At 37.9% G+C, this 19,095-nt stretch overlaps 1 protein-coding gene across 2 annotated transcripts in view; it reads right to left on the bottom strand.

The window, feature by feature from the left end:
- KIAA1107 (KIAA1107 ortholog) overlaps positions 1 to 19,095 on the bottom strand; it is a 131,705-nt gene that overhangs the window by 84,971 nt on the left and 27,639 nt on the right. Inside the window, exons 3-4 of one of the 2 annotated variants that reach the window (XM_027838025.1) lie at positions 18,711 to 18,970; positions 10,754 to 10,871 (exon numbers count right to left, since the gene is read on the bottom strand). In XM_027838025.1, the coding sequence (XP_027693826.1) occupies positions 10,754 to 10,871; positions 18,711 to 18,970 (378 nt within the window). Of the gene's footprint in view, positions 1 to 10,753; positions 10,873 to 18,710; positions 18,971 to 19,095 lie in introns of those variants that run through there. The other variant, XM_027838029.1, reaches the window with a different exon arrangement.

Genomic DNA, 19,095 nt, shown 5'->3' on the forward strand with positions numbered 1-19,095 from the left:
AAGTTTTTCCTCTTAGTAATTTCCATCCCACTCCTCCTGGTTCTGCCCTTTGAAGTCAAAAGGAACCAGTTTAATCCTTCCACATGAAAGACCTTCAAATATGTAAAGACAGCTATCCTGTCTCTGAAATCTTCTCCTCTTCAGGATAAATATGCTAGTTCTTCATCTGATCTTCCTAAGACATAGACAGGAAGCTCTTCACCATCCTGGCTGCTCTCCAGCTCGACAACTGTACCCAAAACTGAACTCCAAGCTCTAGATGAGCAGTTCTCAAACTTTTTGGTCTAAAGGCCCCTTTATACACTTTAAAATTATTGAGGACTCATATAAACAAATATGAGTTATATCTATTGATATCCACCATGTTAGAAGTTAAATATTTTAGTATTGTTATGAAAATAGTTTTGACCTCTCAGACCCCCTGCACGGGGGAGGGTGTCCTCAGACCACATTTTAAGAATTGTTACTCAATAAGATTCCTGACTAGGGTGGAGTACAATGGAACTAGCTATCTGTTCCTGAAAAGTGAGATGGCTGATTCACACTGAATTTAGAGTCCTCTAAAACTTCAAGATCTTTTCCAGAACAAATGTTGTATATGTAGGCTTCTCTTGTGTGATACTTTGGGAATTACTTTCTTCAACATTTTTTTTGCATCTCTTTTACTATTTGGCCAATACTAATTTTAAAATTTTTCTTCAGTATTTCTGTACCAATTTTACCAAGCTGTTAATTCTCTTTTTATAATTTTTTTTGCATAGCTTTCATCTCTTTTCCCAATTTATCCTCTACTGCTCTCCTTTTATTTTTAAAATCACTTTTTTTGCTCTTTAAAAAAACATTTTCTTTAACTCATAAGAAGTCTTGTTGATCTTGTGTTTCATCTGCATTTTTCTTTGAGGCTTTGCCTATAGAAGTTTTTAAGTTGCTGTCTTCTTCTGTCTTTTGTCTTAAGATTCCCTGTCACTATAGTAGCTTTTTACTGTTAGATTCTTTTTTGTTTGCTCATTCTTCCAGCCAACTTTTTGACTTTGGACTTTATGTCAGAGTTAGGCTCTGCACACGTGGGAAAAGTGTCTGGCCTGATCTTTATGTTCTTCTGCTGCTTTCACAGCTCATTCTGGGAGGTCTGTAAGTTTTCAGCTTCCACAGTAGTGTGATCCAGGGAGCGATCTGTTTACTCACCGGGTCTGAAAATTACTGACTTGGTCTGGGTCTATTGGCTTGTGTGTGGTTGAGTTTCCACAGACTGTTACTGGACTCTGCCAACTGGGAGGTTCTGCAGGTTGACAGTGAGTGAACTGCTGGATCCTCTTTGGTACTGGTCTCTTGCCCTGCTTTATTCCACATCAGGCTTATGTATGGAACTAAAGGTTAGAACTAAGTTCCCACTCGGCTCTTGGGCTCAGAGCCACACAGTTACGGTTCTGGAATCTGTTCCTTGCTCCTTACACATGGAGAGTCCCTGCTCCCTCACAACCACACCCACTCCTCTCCATCCTGGAACTGTGACCCAGAACTTATCCAGGTTTTTCCTAAGAATTTCAGTCAAGGTCAACGAATGACCCATAGTTTTCAGATTCTGACTACTTGCTCTCTCACCTCCTCTAAATCATGACATTTTCCCCTTTCCAATCTCCTGATATTTCTGATTACCATGATCTTTCAAACATCCTGATAACAAGTGAACCATCACGTCAGGTGGTCTGGGTTAGTTGAGGGCTGCTTGACACCCTCTTACCAGGTCCGTGGGTATCAATTCCCTGTTGGATATGTTGTTCTGCCATTTCTAGAACAAAGGTCCTTCTCAATGGCAAAGAAAACAGAAGCAAAGTAAAGGCCGAGCAGCTCTGCCTTCTCCCGGTTACCAGTTAATCATCCTCCTGCACCCCAAGTCAAGGTCCATCCTTTTTCTCTGAATAGAGCTTTAAAGCAAAAGATACCCTTCTGCCTGTCCTTAGCTTCCCTCATCAGGTGTATGGCTGGTTTGGAGTGTAAGGACTTCAGACACTTATGTGTATAGGACCACGCTTCTTACATTCAGCCTAACTGTAAAATTCTGATTCTGAGAAATAACCAGGTCTCCTGGCTCCAAGTTCACTGTTCTTCCTGCTATAGACACAAACACTAATGAGCAAACAAATAGCTATCAATTTCATTTTAAAATTAATTACAAACATTATATACAAATATTAATTACAACAAAACTAGTTGAAGAGAATCTTAACTAAATTCAGAAAATGCTAATTACAAATCCTGGTATAATCTTACGTATCATGAAACAATTAAAGTAACCATGGTACAATGTGTTCTTTTTCACCTTGAAAGTGTTACTTATAGGATTCTGTATAGGACTCCAAAAACAAGTAAAGAATTCTCAGATAGCTACAACATTAGAGAAGAGTGTTATAACTTTGAAATTAAATAATCCAAGAGAGATTATTATTTTTTTTTTGACAAGGCAATCGGGGTTAAGTGACTTGCCCAGAGTCACAAAGCTAGTAAGTGTCAAATGTCTGAAGCTGGATTTGAACTGAGGCCCTCCTGACCCCAGGCAGGGCCAGGGCTCTATCCACTGCACCATCTAGCTGCCCCTAGATTATCTGGTTTTAAAGTTTTGTTTTACAACAAATGTAACTTTGTAAGTATGTTTATTAGGTGCATAATAAAATTAATTCATATTTTCTTAATACATATGAACAGGTTACAAACGGAGAAGTCCAGTCTTCACAGTGTAAAGAAGCTAGCCTAGGATTAAGAATTTGCATGGACAATTCACAAATAAAACAGCTGACCCCATAAAGTGAAAAACTTAAGGTCAGCACCTGAAATTTACCTTCATCAGATGGCTTCCGGATAAAATCTATCTTCCCGTAGAGACTCAGTTCCCCAGAACAAGCAAGACCTTAATCTGAGTTGAACCGAGCATACATACACACCTCCTATTCTGGTATCAGATGCTGTTGTACACTCCTGTCTGCCAACTGACAGAGAGCACAGTGGGAGAAGCCAGACCCAAAGAATGAGATAGAATATAAATGGGAAAAGAGTCCTGTTCTTCCTCTCTAACAGCAATGGCCTCAGGGCTCTGAAGCTGTTACTCTGGCAATATGCCTCAATTTATCAGCAGGGAGAGTGATAATATAGATGCTGAGAACATGAAATATCTGTGTCTTTACAAACTAAAATGACCTAAGACTTTGGCTTTCAGGTACATGTCCCTGTCCACTCCCTTCCTTAACTCTATACCTTTTCAACTGTAACTAACCTGGTAGGTGACAGAAATTATTATTAATAACCAATGATTTGAAAGATCCAGAATTTCCCTTTTCTAAAGTCCTCATCTGGCTGGGCCTCTGAGGGAAAGGACTGAAGATAGCAGCTAGGATTAACATCCTCCTCAGCCTAGGTTTTGACATCCCATTCAACCTAATCTAAGGCGAAACTCCTACCCACAGTCTTCTGCTCAGGCTTGGGTGGGGGATATAGATTCTTTGTCTAGATCTGGGCTTCTGAAACTTTTTTCCACTCGTGACCACTTTTCACTTAAAAAATTTTTATACAACCCCAGGTATATAGGTATATAAAATAGATACACAAATCAAACATTTACTGATAATAAATCATAAAGAAATTTATTTTAAAACAATTCTTTGGCATACATACAATTTTACCACTTATTAAAGATGAAAGCAAATTTGCATACTAATGAGATGGATATATTTATTTTTACATAAAGAATTAAATCTTGGCAGAACGTTTGATACTGCAGGACAGAGCATCTTCAACGTTTTTCACAGCTGATCATTATTTTGATTTAATAATCGTCAATGCTGAGAATGCCATTTCGCATAAATACATCGTACAAAATGGCAGAGATATGTTTAGGGTCATTTCAGAAATTGTTGGAAATTCTGTCCTAATCCCAAGACAAAATTCACTTAACGATTTTGTATGTAGACTAAAAATACTGCAATTCATAACATATAACAGTCTCGAATCTGAGTCAAAGTTTCTGACAGTGTTCATTGGCATTGCATGGCATGACAGCATGTGTAGTGCAAAGTGTGCATGTTGTGTGTTCAGAACTAAGGCTGCAGTAAAGTTACATGATGCAACACGAGCAAGCGCTACCAGAAACACCTCAGATTCATTACGCGTTTGATTTTGAATTAATTTTTGGTCGCTGCATGTTTAGAAACCTTTTACTGTTGCCACTTTTTTTTGTGACCCACAGTTTAAGAAGCGCTGGTCTAGATTTCCCAAGGTTGGGGGGTAATTTAGAAGTAAATGACATAATCAAAGTTACATCCCCAAGACCTACATCAGAATATCCACCTCTCATTGCAATATTCATTCTCTCATTAATTGTTAACCAATCAGAGCTGACTGACACCTTCAAGAACACCCACTTTTCCAAGGACATACAAGGACATATAGACTGTGAGCTCACCACCATGATTTGTCTCTGATCCAAGAGAGATGGCCAAATGACCCTTCCTTTTACTAATAAAATGCTAAGCATTATTAATTAAATGATTAATTACCCAAACTTTTTAAACATCACATAGGTAAAAAGGAAAAGTCTGGCACAGTGTTGTTTTTCAGACTATACCCCTGACACAGAAGCAGAACAGGTAGAGGAACAGTGACTATTACTATGACTTCCTTTCTACTTCCATTCAAGTCTCCTAGTCCACATTGTTTCCTCTAATTTTAAGAGACGGCATGGTGGGGCAGCTAGGTAGCACAGTGGATAGAGCTTTGGCCTTGCAGTCAGAAACCTGAGTTCAGATCTGGCCTCAGATACTTGACGCTTACTAGCTGTGTGACCCTAGGCAAGTCACTTAACCCCGATCACCTCACCAAAAAAAGAAAAAAAAAACAGAGAGACTGCATGGTATAATGTAAAGAGTCTTAGAGTCGTGAAAAATCAAAGTTTAAACCTAAGATATGACTTTCTGGTTATATGACTTTGGTCAGCGAATGAATGAATGAAAAGCATTTACTAAGTGCTTACTATGTGCCAAGCACTGTGCTAAGCCCTTGGAGCACAAAAACAAAGGCAAAAGAAGCCTCTGCCCTCTAGGAGCTTAGAAGGGAGACAACAGCCATAAGGGAGTGGTGGGCAGGAAGAAGTACTTTGGTTTGGGAAATTATAGAGATACGGAATAGAACCATAGATTGACACATCTTTGCAAGAGCGGAGCTGTGTTGATTTGATTATGGTTCTAGAACCAGAAACGGGAGGGTATGTACGCAGTAGCAAGAAGCATGGGTGGGAGGATGGTTAAGAGAATAAAGTGAAGCTCGCGGGGGCAGCTGGCCTGACCCCGAGGAGCACATAGAAGGTACTCACTAATCAGTAACTGAGGGCCCTTGAATAGGAGCTCCAGAAGTAAAATGGCATGTCCTGCATTTAAGGCAACTGGTAAGAACAGGGCAGTGAGGGAGTAAAGTAAGCTTTACTTTAAATAAGTCACCTAACCTCTTTGCACCTTAGTTTCATCATCTATAAAATGGGGATAATACTTGCAATGCTTAGCACAGCTGTCAATGGGATCATCTTGGCAAAGATACTGGAGTGGTTTGCCATTTTGTCATTTCCTTCTCCAGTGGATCCTTTTGTCAGGCAATCACTGGTTAAGTGATTTGCTCAAGGTCACACAGGTAGGAAGTGTCTGAGGCTGGATTTGAACTTAGGTCTTCCTGACTCCAGGCCCAGTGCTCTATCCATTGAGCCACCAGCTGCCTCCATCAAATAATACAGCAAAAAATTAAATTTGTTTGATTTTGACTGACAAGTAAAGACCATTAACAATGTGGAATCATTTCTGAATCTGACTGCTGATTGCTTCAACAAAGATAAAAATAATACAAAGCTGGAAAAAAAAATAAAAATGAGGAGATATATGGTAAACAATTGAAACAATCCTCCCCACAAAAAAAAAACCACTCCAATCTAACCTATTTACACATATTATTAATGCCAAAAATAGGAAAAGAAGAACAGATATCAACACTGATTGTGACAACTTCCTACAGAATTCAATATAAATCAGTATAAAATCAATGGCCATAAGGAGGCCACAAGACCCTAGAAACTGCTTAAGTTAGCAGTAATTTGATCCGTTTGCCAAGTGAAGAGACATGACAGTTTAGACAGGAGACACCACCAGTTCAGAACAGAAATGTGCTTGGTATTTAGAGCCCTTCACGTCTTGACTCTAACCTCCCTTTCCAGGCTTATTACACATAACTGCTCTTCACACACTTTAAGGTCCAGCTTTCTTGGCCTTGTTGCTAGCCCTCTCCACTGCCCAGGCAGTCTCCCACTCCTGGAAGCAATCCCCTTTCACCTCGGCCTCCTAGAAGTCTAGTTTCCTTCAAAACCCAGTTTAAATGGCATATTTGGTTTATATTATATGTGTGTATGTTGTCTCCTCTGAAATACAAGAGCAAGGACTGTTTCATTTTTGTCTTTGTATATCCAGTGTCTAGAATATAGCAGGGACTTAATAAATGCTTGCTGATTGACTTATTGATCTGAAAAATATTACAGTCAGCTGGTGGATTATGAAAAGTATCATCTCATAAAATAACAAGAAGCAATAGAAGGAAAAGCCAGTTAAAAGAAAACTTGAAGACTCTTATAAGCAAAGTCATCCCAATGGCATTTAAGGATAGAACGCAAAGAGCAACAAACAAGAAGCGAAAAAGATTAGTCAGGACTTTTGTAACAAATCCTCTTTGACATCAAGGACAAAGGAGCTGCCACATCTGAATCCCTTACGCTGCGTTCCCAGATGTGTTGCAAGAAGTGGGACTGGCTCTGCCATAGACAAAGATGGGACACAGAGGCAGATCACGAGAGAGATGACACACTTTTAAGGGCACTGAGGGACCAATTCTCAAGGTATCTAAAAGAGGGAAAGATGTCAACGGTGTGGAGAAAAGCCTCAGCCCTTATTTCTAGAAAAAGATGACAAAGAGAACATAAATAATTATAGACCATTCTGTTAGGTGAGGCCTAATTCAGGCCAACCCAGTAATTCAGGATTGAGACTGGAGCTGAAAACACTTGGGGACTACATAAAAAACGAACAAACAATAAAAAGAAATTTACTTAATAAAGTCTTAAAAAAGGGATACAATCACCGATTCTAATATGCCAGACTTGCACAGTAGGAGGCAATTCTGTCAAGCCTGACAGCTCTACCTCCCCAGAGTCTGGGCTTTTTATGCCTCAGGTAACCAGGAAACCATGCCAATGGCTCAAACCCTAGTGCTTCAGACCCATGGTATCAACCTCAAGTAGGAACAGGGACCACTAAACCAACATCATAATTCCTGTGCACTACACACTGACTTAGCTTTAAAATGTAATGCTATCTATATTTTATTTTTATTTGTTAAACATTTCCCAATTATATTGTAATTTAATTCAGGCAGCACTCAGGAGTGTTGTGGCAAGACCATGTGCTTGACCCCTCTGCTTCAGACCAATCAAGTCCTGAGGACAATCTCCTTAGTCAAGTCAATGGCAGCATCCATATAAAACAAATGCCCCTCCTATCACACAGCTTCATATGCCTATTTTTCCATCTCTACAAAAATTATGAATAACCAAAGAACTCTGTGGTCCCACACTCCGAAGACTGTATTCTGTTACAGAACTTTGGTATGCATAATGTTTGAACTATACTCAGTTCTAGTTAGAACAGGCTGATCAAACTCTAGCAAGCTTGCTGAAGCAGCACCGTTGTAACGCCACCTTCCTCGTCATGAGTCGGCTTTCCTGGTTAATTTTTAGATCCCTCCTCCCAACCCGAGCTACTAGTCCGTGCTCCCTGACTCCACTGCTCCACCAGCAACATGACAGCTGCCACAGCAGAGCTTCTATCTTAAAATCCTATATAAATCAGGACCCCTAAGGTTCTGGGTCTTCCATTGGAGAATGAATGCCATTTTTTATGTGTGCCATCACCTAGTGTGTTATCCTGTGCGACAGTGGAGACAAGAGAAGCCACTTATGACTCTGTCACTGACTGCATCTGCCCATATCCTTCTAAGCTGTGCGTAGCTGTGACAATTAAAAACAATTCTAACCCACCCCGGTGTTGCTACGTGCCCCTCCCTGGAATTCTGCCTTAAATTTCCATGACAAATTTTCATAAGACTAATCTATACATACAACGAGGACATCCTTGATAAAGAAATGAGAAAGGAACAAATAAGATTTCATTATTGATATTGCACAGCAGACTACATCTTTACTATCTCAGAACTGAGTCAAAAACGTAGAGAAGGCATAATCCCATTGTACCTATTTGTTGACTATTAAAAAAGTATTTTGGTATAATAAAAAACTATCTTAAAGACTTTACTCCCAACATGGTATCTCTCATGCATATGTCAAAATCACACAAGACATAACAATAGATTGATGATTATTAATATCAAAAAGGTATAAATCAGGGAGACATAGTCTTTCCAAAGGTGTTTACCACTACCATGGAAGACATGTAGCACAGAGTTCAAGTGGAAGAAAAATTCCCTCAAGAAGGTAAGGGTCCCTTGAGATGATCCTGTTTATGAATGATCCTGTGCTCGTGGCCTTAAGTGTGAGGCTCCCAGACTCAGAGCACAGGATCACATGTGTATTATGTACGTGTATATGTATGTGTATATATACAAACATGAGTGTATATTGTGCATATGTTGTATGTGGTACATTATAAAATATATTGTACATTACAGAACATTATCTAGTATAACCATATATAGTATTATTATACTATATCATCATAACAGTATATAGCACTCATAATATATATAGTATACTATAGTAATATATACATTTATTACATAAAAACACATTGTATATTATAGCAATATGTCAAATATAATGTTATATGTACATCTATTACCTGTATAAATTGAGAGAGTATTATTCTAGGAAATTATATATATGTAAATTGTGTATGTGATCTGTACATGTGGACATAATGGATAGCCACTGAAAATGGACAGTGAGGGGAACCTGGAATTAAACAGGAAAAAGGGTAGACTGAAGAGCCTTTGGAAAATGGCATAATCCTTTAGTGATCCCAAGCATATCCCTAAAACCAAAGCCTATCTTGCTGTTACAGTATTGTTCCAATGATGTCTGTTAATCACAAACTACTACAGTCTCAAGAGGTCTGAAGCTGAGGTTCAATTGATGAATAATACAAAAGTATATACGGGCACGAGCAGGTACAATATACCACACATGAGCCATGACACAGAAGTAGCATAAAAGGCACTGTCAAAGAAACCTATGGCTGGGAAAATGGAAAAGTCCCTTCCTGAGAATAAGGGCCAACCCACAGAAAGCTCCACTGGTGTAGTTAATTTAATTTATGGGAAGAGACAAGCCACATTCAAACAAGATAGGCAGACATGGGGTGGGCCTCCATCTGTTATCAGTGCACAGAATATCCCCCCAGATTAGGTCACAGATCCACTAGTGATTTTAAGTACAGATGCCTTAGGAGTGACAAAGAAATCCCCCCCTGCTAGGCACACACCTAGGGGTATGCTGGGTAAATGTTAAACAACTAAGTCTCAGAAAAAAAAATCTATACACAGCAGACTTTTACATTTAATCGGCATTATCAACATTTTTTCCATCATTTTCTTGAGTCTAGACAATCAGCAAAACCATCACTCAAACCCTGGCTTGTAGCATTTGCTGGTTTCTGTTTGGCTCACACTGATAATTTAACAACAGGCTTCAAGCTGGCTCTTCCCCAGGGAAGTCAAAGGCAGATCACAACATTTACAGAAGTGCTTTTTGTAGTAACAAAGAACTAGAAACGAAGGAGAGCCCATTCCTTAGGGAATAACTAAACAAGCTGTGGTATATAAACATTAGAGAATTAACTATGCTATAAGAAAGAGATGAAGAATCCAAAGAAGCATGCACAGACTTCAAAGAATGGAATTCCTTAAGAGGCAGAACCAAGAAAACAGTAGGCACAATGACAACGGAAAGAACAACAACAAAGAAGTAAGCCAGTTCTGTGTAAATACAATAGCTAAGCCTAGGCCCCACCCAGGGATGATACCTCTTCACCTGTCAGGCACTGCACACACCATCTCACTCAGGTGATAAGACTACTGTGACTTTTGCTGCACAACTTTTTTTCCTCTTTCTTACTCTTTGTTAGAAGAGATGGCTCTTTGGGTAGGGGAAGACGAAGGATATATGTGGAAATGACAGTGATATAAAAATACAAGACAGCAATAAAAATTTTAAATTAAAAAAAAGAAAAGAAAATGATTTGAATACAAAGAGTTAAGAACTGTACTTAACTTCCTATGCTGAAAGATAACAGTTTTTCTACTGTTTCTCTTGTATGCATAATCAAAAGTTTTTACTAGTCTTTTCAGTTGTATCTAACTCTTTGTGACCCCATTTTGGGGTTTTCTTAGCAAAGATACTGGAGGAATTTGCCATTTCCTTCTCCAGCTTATTTTAGAGATGAGGAAACTGAGGCAAACAGGGTTAAGTGACTTTCCCGAGGTCACACAGCTAGTTAAGTGTCTAAGGCCAGATTTGAACTCAAGAAGATTAATCTTTCTGACTTCAGACCCAGGGCTCTATCCACTGTACCATCTAGTTGCCCCTATCATCAAAATTAATACTTATTTTATAATTATGGTAATAATACTGTATAAACCTCAAATTGATTACTCTTTTACTTACCTATGGGCTTGAAAATTTTTCCCATCAATACAAATATCAATATCTGGGCAGCAATGCTTTCTATAAAGTTTCAACAAATCTTCTCCTAACTCAGATGCAGGTTCCAGGTCAGAATTGTCTGTAAAAGGAAAAAGTACAGTATACTGAAATTTCTCCAGGATTTTAAACAGTCAAATTTTTTTACAATTGACTAACAATATTTTTTTTTGTAAATTAAATTCCCACTTATCCTTACTAGTAAAGCAAAAATAGCATAAGTAACATAAAAGAATTAAGAAAAAGCATATGATTTTAAAAGTAATTTATATTTGACCTTTAGAATGTTTTTATATTTCAACATGGGTATGTTTAATATTCTGGGGTATCACAATCTATGTCTCTGTTTCCTCATCTATAAAATAACAGAAGTTAGACCAAATATTTCAAAGGTCCCTTAAACATCTCAATCCTAAATCTTATGATGCTATGAATACTTCAAACAAAATAATGAAACTGCTCTATGAACACCTGATTTACAAGAAGCTATGCAGCTCCTAAGCTTCCATCTCCTTTTTGTGCTTAATTCCTTCTTGTTCCCCACTTCATTCAGGAGATGGTCTGCATTTTTTGTAGAGGAATAAAATAACCATTATGACAATAGTTAACTTCTATAGTGCTTGAAGGTTTATAAAGCACCTTATATATATTCTTAGGTCCTCAAAAAGTAGGATCTACTATTAGCTCTTGCCATATTTGAGCCTTCAGAGCATTTCCCATAGTTCCTGGTTTAATGCCCAGGACACAGTGAGTAGCTGATAAAACATCTTTCAGCTAATTAAAAAAACCAGCTTATATTTACACAGCATGTCATTTGCACAGCATCATAGTTTATGATTTACAAAGCAGTTTATATATATTAATTTTATGTGGTCTTCTAAATGGTAGCATCCCTATTTTACAAGTAAAAACACTCACAAGTTCAGAAATGTTAAGTGATTTGCTCACAAAGAGTAAACTGCAACTGAAGCTCAAGTCTTTGGCCTACATACTCTGTGTTCTCTCTACTACACCAAGACTGCCTCTCTAGTCAGGGCCGCTGGCCCCCAGTGCTGTGTTTCTAATTCAACGTCAAAGTTGGGAAGGGCAGCTGAAATCCCCCCCTGTAGGCTCAATGCAGATGGTTGTATTCCAACATGAATGAGGCTGCCAAAAGGCTATGTACAGCTAATCATGGCCAAGGAGAAATACGGCTGGGGAGGGGGAGGAGGAGGAAAGAAGAAATCATCTGGGCCCTCTGAAAAACTTCACCAAGTATTCCTGTACCTACAAGAAAAAAAGACTCTTCACAAAGTCAACTCTCTATGAAACGACAATCTAGTCTGAACTTGAACTTTTTTGGGTACAAAAACCTACTAGACTAAAAGTTAGAGTAGATTGCAGGATAGCCATTAGAAATCATGGAGAAAGTAAAGCCAACAAAGTTCCCCCAGGAGAAACTTGTAGAAGTTAATCCAAACCCATGCCATGTCTGGCTATCTAGGAAACCTTCCTAGGAAATCTCTCATACCTCAAAAGTCCATGTTGAAAGAGACAGCAGTGCAACACTCAGGCCATATATTATCCTCTACCCTTGCTACTGACTGACTTGCTTCCTTTTTCAGTTTTCAGGTCTTTGAAAAAGCTTTTTACACCACTTCTGAAAATCCAATATTGTTACTATGTGTTAGCCTACCCATCCCCACCATGTGTCTTGACACTGTCCACTGGGTTATCTGCTTTTTCATTATTCTTTGATTGTGGTGTATGTACCATGAACCTGTTATCCAGTATCACTGGTAGAAAACTGTTGTTTAAAAAAAAGTGAGGTTTTGGTGGCGGGGACCAACTTCTGGTAATTAAAAAGACTGAACAATTTCTTAAATGCTATCCAGCCTGTCTTCCCTCTGTTCATTTGTCCAGTTCATTGTCCATCTGCAATACCTGTCCAAGATACATGTACCAAGACTACCCTCCTCATTGTGGTAGGAAGGTGATGCTCGATATTGAAAGCCCTTTTGGTGGAGTGTAATCTTTTCTCGATCCTCTCAAGTGAGAATAATTCCTCGTGCAAGCCCAGTGACGTGGGCTGTGACCCACATCTAAATTCCAGGCTAAGTTTGGAACTCTCTTCTCAAAGCCACCCCTTTTCCAAATTCCCTATTTCTGTTGAAGTCACCTCCACTCTTCCAGGCTTCTAGGTTTGTAACTTTGGCCTTATCCTTGCCTCTTCATTCTCTCTCACTCTACAATTCCAATTATTTGCCAAATTTTGCTATTTCTTTTCTGAAAACTTCTCTACTACCACTCCTTTTCATCTTCTCCAGTCACACAGCTACTAACTTAACTCAAGTCCCATTATCTCTTTGCCTTTATTGCAACTGCTTCCTAATTGGTCTCCCTACCTCAAACCTCTTTCCACTTAAGTCTGTCTTCCCTACTTCTGCCAAAGTGATTTTCTTTAAGAACAAATCTGTCTATGTCACTCCCTTACACAGAAAACTCCAATGTCCTCTTTCCTCGAGGATCAAATACAAACTTCTCTAGGGTCCTTCACAAAATTGCTTGAGCCTACCTTTATAACCACATTAGACATTACTCTCCCTTCTGTTCTCTAATCCAGTCAAACTGATCTCCGCCTTCCTAACACATTATACTCCCATCTCCAAGCCTTTTACTGGCAAACATACATAGAATGCATCTCCTCTCCCCTCTGCCTAAGAGAATTCCTCTCTTCCTTTAAGATGCAGCTCAAGCACCATCTTTTACATGAAGCCTTTCCTGATCCCCTAAATTGCTAGTGTCCTTCTGAACTTACCTTATATTTAACAACTTTGTATTTATTCTCTTTATATTTATTTTGTGTATGCTTATTTATTCTTGTTGTTTTCTCCAGTAAAATGTAAACTCTTTGGAAGTCAGAATTGTTTTATTTACCGTGTTTGTATCCTAGGTGCCTTGCATGGTATGTGATACATATCAGGCACATCTCTTGTGGAATGTCACAGAATACCCCTCTCTTCTCACCTCAGTGACTCCTGATCCCCTCCACTGATCAGAAGACTACTCCCTCTCTCACCTCACTGTCTCCCCATATCCACCACCAAAGAGAAACCAGACATCTCAATCCCTATAAATCCTGTTTTTTCAGTTTTTTATTCCCTCCAAACTGTATATCAACTGTGGAGAAACCAAGCTTTGGGGTCCTTGATTTACCAAGAGCCTTGGACCCAATTTGTTTTGCAATCACATGCACTGCTAAATAAATCATCTGTCTGGATAAAACTAGTTTCTTTATTCCACCTGAACAGTTATGGCAACCATGAAGGAACTGAGACTTGGTTTCCACTGACACAGTATGAAGAGAGGGTTTTAAAGTAACGGATTTTAGAAAGAGAAGTTTGAGGGAAGTTTCTTATCTCAATGAGGTAAGAAAGATATGATAAACCATGTAGTTATTCTTTGATTATAAATTCAGATTTGATTTGGTTGAAAAAGGATAATTGTGGTAACCAGAACTTTGCTATTTTAAGTAAATAATGCTAGAAAATGCATGGATCAGGAAAACCCAAGTTAAAATTCTGTCTCAGAAATTTATTAGCTATGTGACTGTAATCAAGTTACTTCACCTTTATCTCAGTTTTCTAATCTATAAAAGGGATATATAATAGCACCTACCTCCCGGAGTTGTTATGAGGATCACATAACTATAAAATGCTTAACACAGTGCCTAGCATATGGAAAGCAAGATACAAATATTAGTAAATGTAAGTAGTCTATATTGGTGTTGAATGTAATCAGTGTAAAATGCTGTGATAAAATAAGTGATTTTCTATGCAAGATAATTTGGAAATGCATTTGACTGAATTAATATCATATGACTGGTAATAGGTTTTAATATTTTAAATACATGATATTATGCATGTTATTACTGTGTTTCTAAAAATTTTCTTTTATTGTAAAATTTGGGAAACCACTATATCAGAAATGCTGTTAGAAAAGTAACATCTCTTTTAATTTAGATGTTGTTAGATTAAAGTGGATAATAATAACTTACTTTTGGGAGAAAAAGTAGCATAGGCCCCCTTCAAGTTATTTTTGTCTGTAAGGTTCCTTGGGACTTTCTACTTGGGCAAGGTCTTAAGATCTTATCAGCCTTGTTGAGAGCATGTAATAAAATTCTCAAGTACTCACATTTGAGAAACTAGGACCTCTCCTGACCAATGTAGGGAAATTTATAAGTTTGTTTATAGTAAAGAGTGGGTTTCATCTAAGATTATTTGACTATCACTTATGAAAATTATTAAATTGTACCTGTTAATAGTCTTTATTGAAGTTACAGCTTTGAACCAACGTAGTGACAAAAGACCTTAGATTCAAATATTTCAATCTTGCCTTAGAATTGAACAGGCAATACAGATTAGAGGCTTACTATAGTCAGCATTTTTCTGGTGTTTGGAGTCAAGTATCATGTATTCACTGTATGTAAAACTCCAGAATGTAATTATTCTTAAATTATAAATGAAGGACAAATAAGATGTCCTTATATGTTCTTACTGTTAAATACACACGCATACACGTGTGTGTGTGTTTATGTATGTGTGTAGGGGGGAGGAAGAGAGAGTACAACATGAGAAGAATAACCTAACCCTAAACTGCGATTAGTGAAATTTTGCTGCTTGAGGTAAAACCTCACGATTCCGTAATCTGATAGTGTTCTGAGTTTGATTTCAGATATAGTTGTCTGAAATGTCACTGAGTCAATAGCCCACCATTCAAGGAAAATGTCATGTATAACCCAAAGGGAGTGCAGTCTGACAAACTGCTACAGGTGGATGTCTGTGTCGAGGAAAAGTTGAAGGGATGACCTTGCCATGAGCTCCTCTGTAACTCAAGTTTCCCCATTAGGCTAATTTCCTTTCTGAACAGAAAATTTCTCTATTTGGTTAATTTTGAGCCTGGTTATGAATGTGAATGATATGGAACTTTGCAGTGTGACTGGCTGTGAACTGTGACTCTTGCCTGGAATCACACAGAGCTAAGACAGTTTTTCCCCTGTTATGGCTTATGTCAGGTCAATCTTGACAATCATGACCTTGAAGGAACAGTCTTGATATCATTACAACTAAGTCCCTCCTTTTTCTTTTACAGGAAATTTCCATAATTGGGGCAAATAAACAGTGGAAGTTTTGTTGCTGTAATATTAAATCTACTAATTAATATAGTAATACTAAAATAACTAAGTTATAGGATGCGGGTAAAAAAAATCTTACTATTTCAATCTGAATTTGCAGTCAATTCCATATCCTAAGCAACTAAGTAAATGGATTCTTGGATTTGCCATCTCCTTGCTAATAGTCATATATTCGTATATAGGATTAGGTCCTTCAAGTATCTTATTCTTTCTGGGTGATATGCAGACAATATCCTCAAAAGGGGGGGGAAGACAAAGATGAAAAGTTTTCAATCAAATGGAGTAATAAATTTTGAGAAAGCAACAGAATCAGACTATTTTCTTTAAGAACTAGGATACACACACACACACACACACACACACACACACACACACACACACACACTTATATACACATATGATTGGTTTCCAAATGTTTCTAATGGGATATATAGGCCTTGAGTATGTTTTAATAACAAGTTCTCAAAACTCGATTAAGGATTTTACATATAAGATTGCTTTAATAATTATAAAGAAAGAGAAATCATTTTTCCCATTTTTTAAGTCTCTGATAATTTTAAGAAACAGAAGAGCTCACTTTTCAAGTTAGGCCTTCATAAGACCTTTCTTTTTTTTTTTTTTTTTGTGAGGCAATTGGGGTTAAGTGACTTGCCCAGAGTCACGCAGCTAGTGGGTTTTTTTCCTTCAGCCTGTTGATGACAGTGTCCATATCAGGTATAGGGTTTAGGTAATTAAGTAAAAACAGAAACAGCAAATAGTATGTAAAAACTGAAATTCTCTGAAGTTCCAGGTGAATTATGGGTTCCTAATTCACTGTTCTTCTCATAACTCTATTGTTAACAAGATTAGAACCATAAGGCTTCAACTGGTTTTCAACACATGAACTAGTTATTGAAAAACCAAATTTAGGAGGTTATACTAAATTGTACTGAGTTTTGTTATGGGCAGATTTTTAGCAGAATTACCTAGGAATCTCTGCAAATAACTTGGAACCATAGAAACATACCTACCAGGAGGAAGCCCCTTCAGAGCTGCTCTGAGAATGAGACCTATTCCAGAATGTCCGAGGGAAGATATTTCTAGGGACCACACTATTACCTGGAACATCCAGGACTCAAGATGAAATTGCCGCTTAAATGGACATTGAAAGTAGGTTACCAGGTTACAAGGAGACTTGATGTTACTTAATATTGATGATCATAATTACATTACTTCAGCTTTTTGTTTCTTGGTGTTTATGTTTGCTGAGTTTTCTTGGTTACCTTGGTGACATGTAAACCTCCCCTCTCAAATTAGTCCATGGTGAGCCCTCTAAGTTGTTTGCTCCTGTCAAGTGAACCAGAGCGGTCCTCTAACCTGTGGGTGGCCTGAGTTTACCTATAAAGTCTATTTAACAAAGTTTGTCTCCTTGGGGGACATATGAGACTGTGATTCTGTTTGTACTCGTTGTGCCTCTTACCCCACCCTTTTGATGCCCCTTAAAGTAGATTATCATTCCATCCAGAAATCCCTAATAGATAAAGCCATTTAAATACGTGATCCTGGAAGTTGAGAACCCCAGGAACAATGGGGAGAATGTTTCATTAAAAATAACATTAGTGACTCCATTTTGACTTTATACACCATATTGTGAAGCTGAGTTTCAGTTGCTTTTAAGTCACCTGATTTTGGAGAAGTAACAAGATTACTACCCCTCCTAAAGATCACCTGCTTTAAGGAATGTCACAAAACTACCCCTCTCCCTCTCACCTCAGTGTCTCCCCATACCCTCCACCAACGAGAAATCAGATGTCTCAATCCCTATTCTGCTACCCATTCCCTCCAACTTGTATATTTACTGTATACCTCCAAACTGTATATTAACTGTATAGAAAGCTGAGTTTGGGGATTCTTGGTTTGCTGACCTTGGATCTGGTTTGTTTCGCAACATTTAGCACGCAATGCTAAATAAACCGTTTGGATGAAACTTGGTTTCTTTATTCCACTATAACAAAACTATGCCATCACTGGACTGATTGAAGGAAACCAGAATGTTTAGCCTGTAAGCTAAAAGACTTAAGGATGGGACGTAATTGGTACATTTAAGTATGTGAAGGGCTATCATATGGAAGAGACATAAAGCTTGTTCTGCTTGGCCTTCGAGGGCATGAAATCAACAGGTTGGGGAGGTAAAATCAAAAGGATTTGGTAACTGACTAGATAAGAAAAGTAAGGAACTTCAAGGTTACCAATATGGGAGACTGGGAATAACAAGTCAAAAGAAAGAACAATTTTACAAGGAAAGTTGAAACTAGAAAACAACTAGTATCGCATCTAGTGAGTCAACTATTTCCCTTCCTATGCTATCTTGTATCACTCCCCTACCTTTGCCAGGTTGGTCACTCGGCAGTTCATTTTTATTACCACTGGACAAAGGAAAAATAAAGTAAAAAGAACTCTATCAAGTTCAGCAAATTACTTCTACCTAAAAACAATTGTGGTAAAAGATTTTCTTTGTTGATTAGATAGATAGTATGAAGAGATAGGAGTGTGAAGGTATAAATGGTTGAAAATTACATTTCTGCATTATTTGTGATTTTTACACTCATGCTACCCTGTTGCCTACATATTACCTTAGATAACAGAAATTGTTCTATAGTGATATTTACATTTCTCCACTAATAGATACTTAAAATGCTCAGCAGAAATGATTTTTTTAACAAATTACATTAGCATGTATTCTGGTGTCAATATAATTTGAGATCCCACCTATAAAATCCGAGTTGTCCCCATTACCACTGGTTTCTTCTGGAACTTCACACTCAGTGAGAGAGGAACCAACCAAACTTCCATCTCGAAGCTTTGTCAAACTATTCTGGGAAGTGGCTGACCATCCATCACTTTTGGCATACTTTCCAGAATTTGTATCAGCACTTGGGGTTTCCTGCTGTAACCTGAACCCATGCACCTTCTTTCTCAGGATTTCTTCTTCATAGTTTTTTATGTTTCTGTCTGATGAATATACAACTCTGTGATAAAACAAATGATATACAAGTTTTCATTAAAGATAATACTTTGAAAATTCCCAATGGACTGTGTTTCAAAGATTATTTCACTGCAGCAAAATTTTAGTAACATAGATTAAGGGAGGGAA

Source organism: Vombatus ursinus, unplaced genomic scaffold, assembly GCF_900497805.2.
Source record: "Vombatus ursinus unplaced genomic scaffold, bare-nosed wombat genome assembly UNPS02014825.1, whole genome shotgun sequence".
In the NCBI taxonomy this organism is placed as follows: Eukaryota; Metazoa; Chordata; class Mammalia; order Diprotodontia; family Vombatidae; genus Vombatus; species Vombatus ursinus.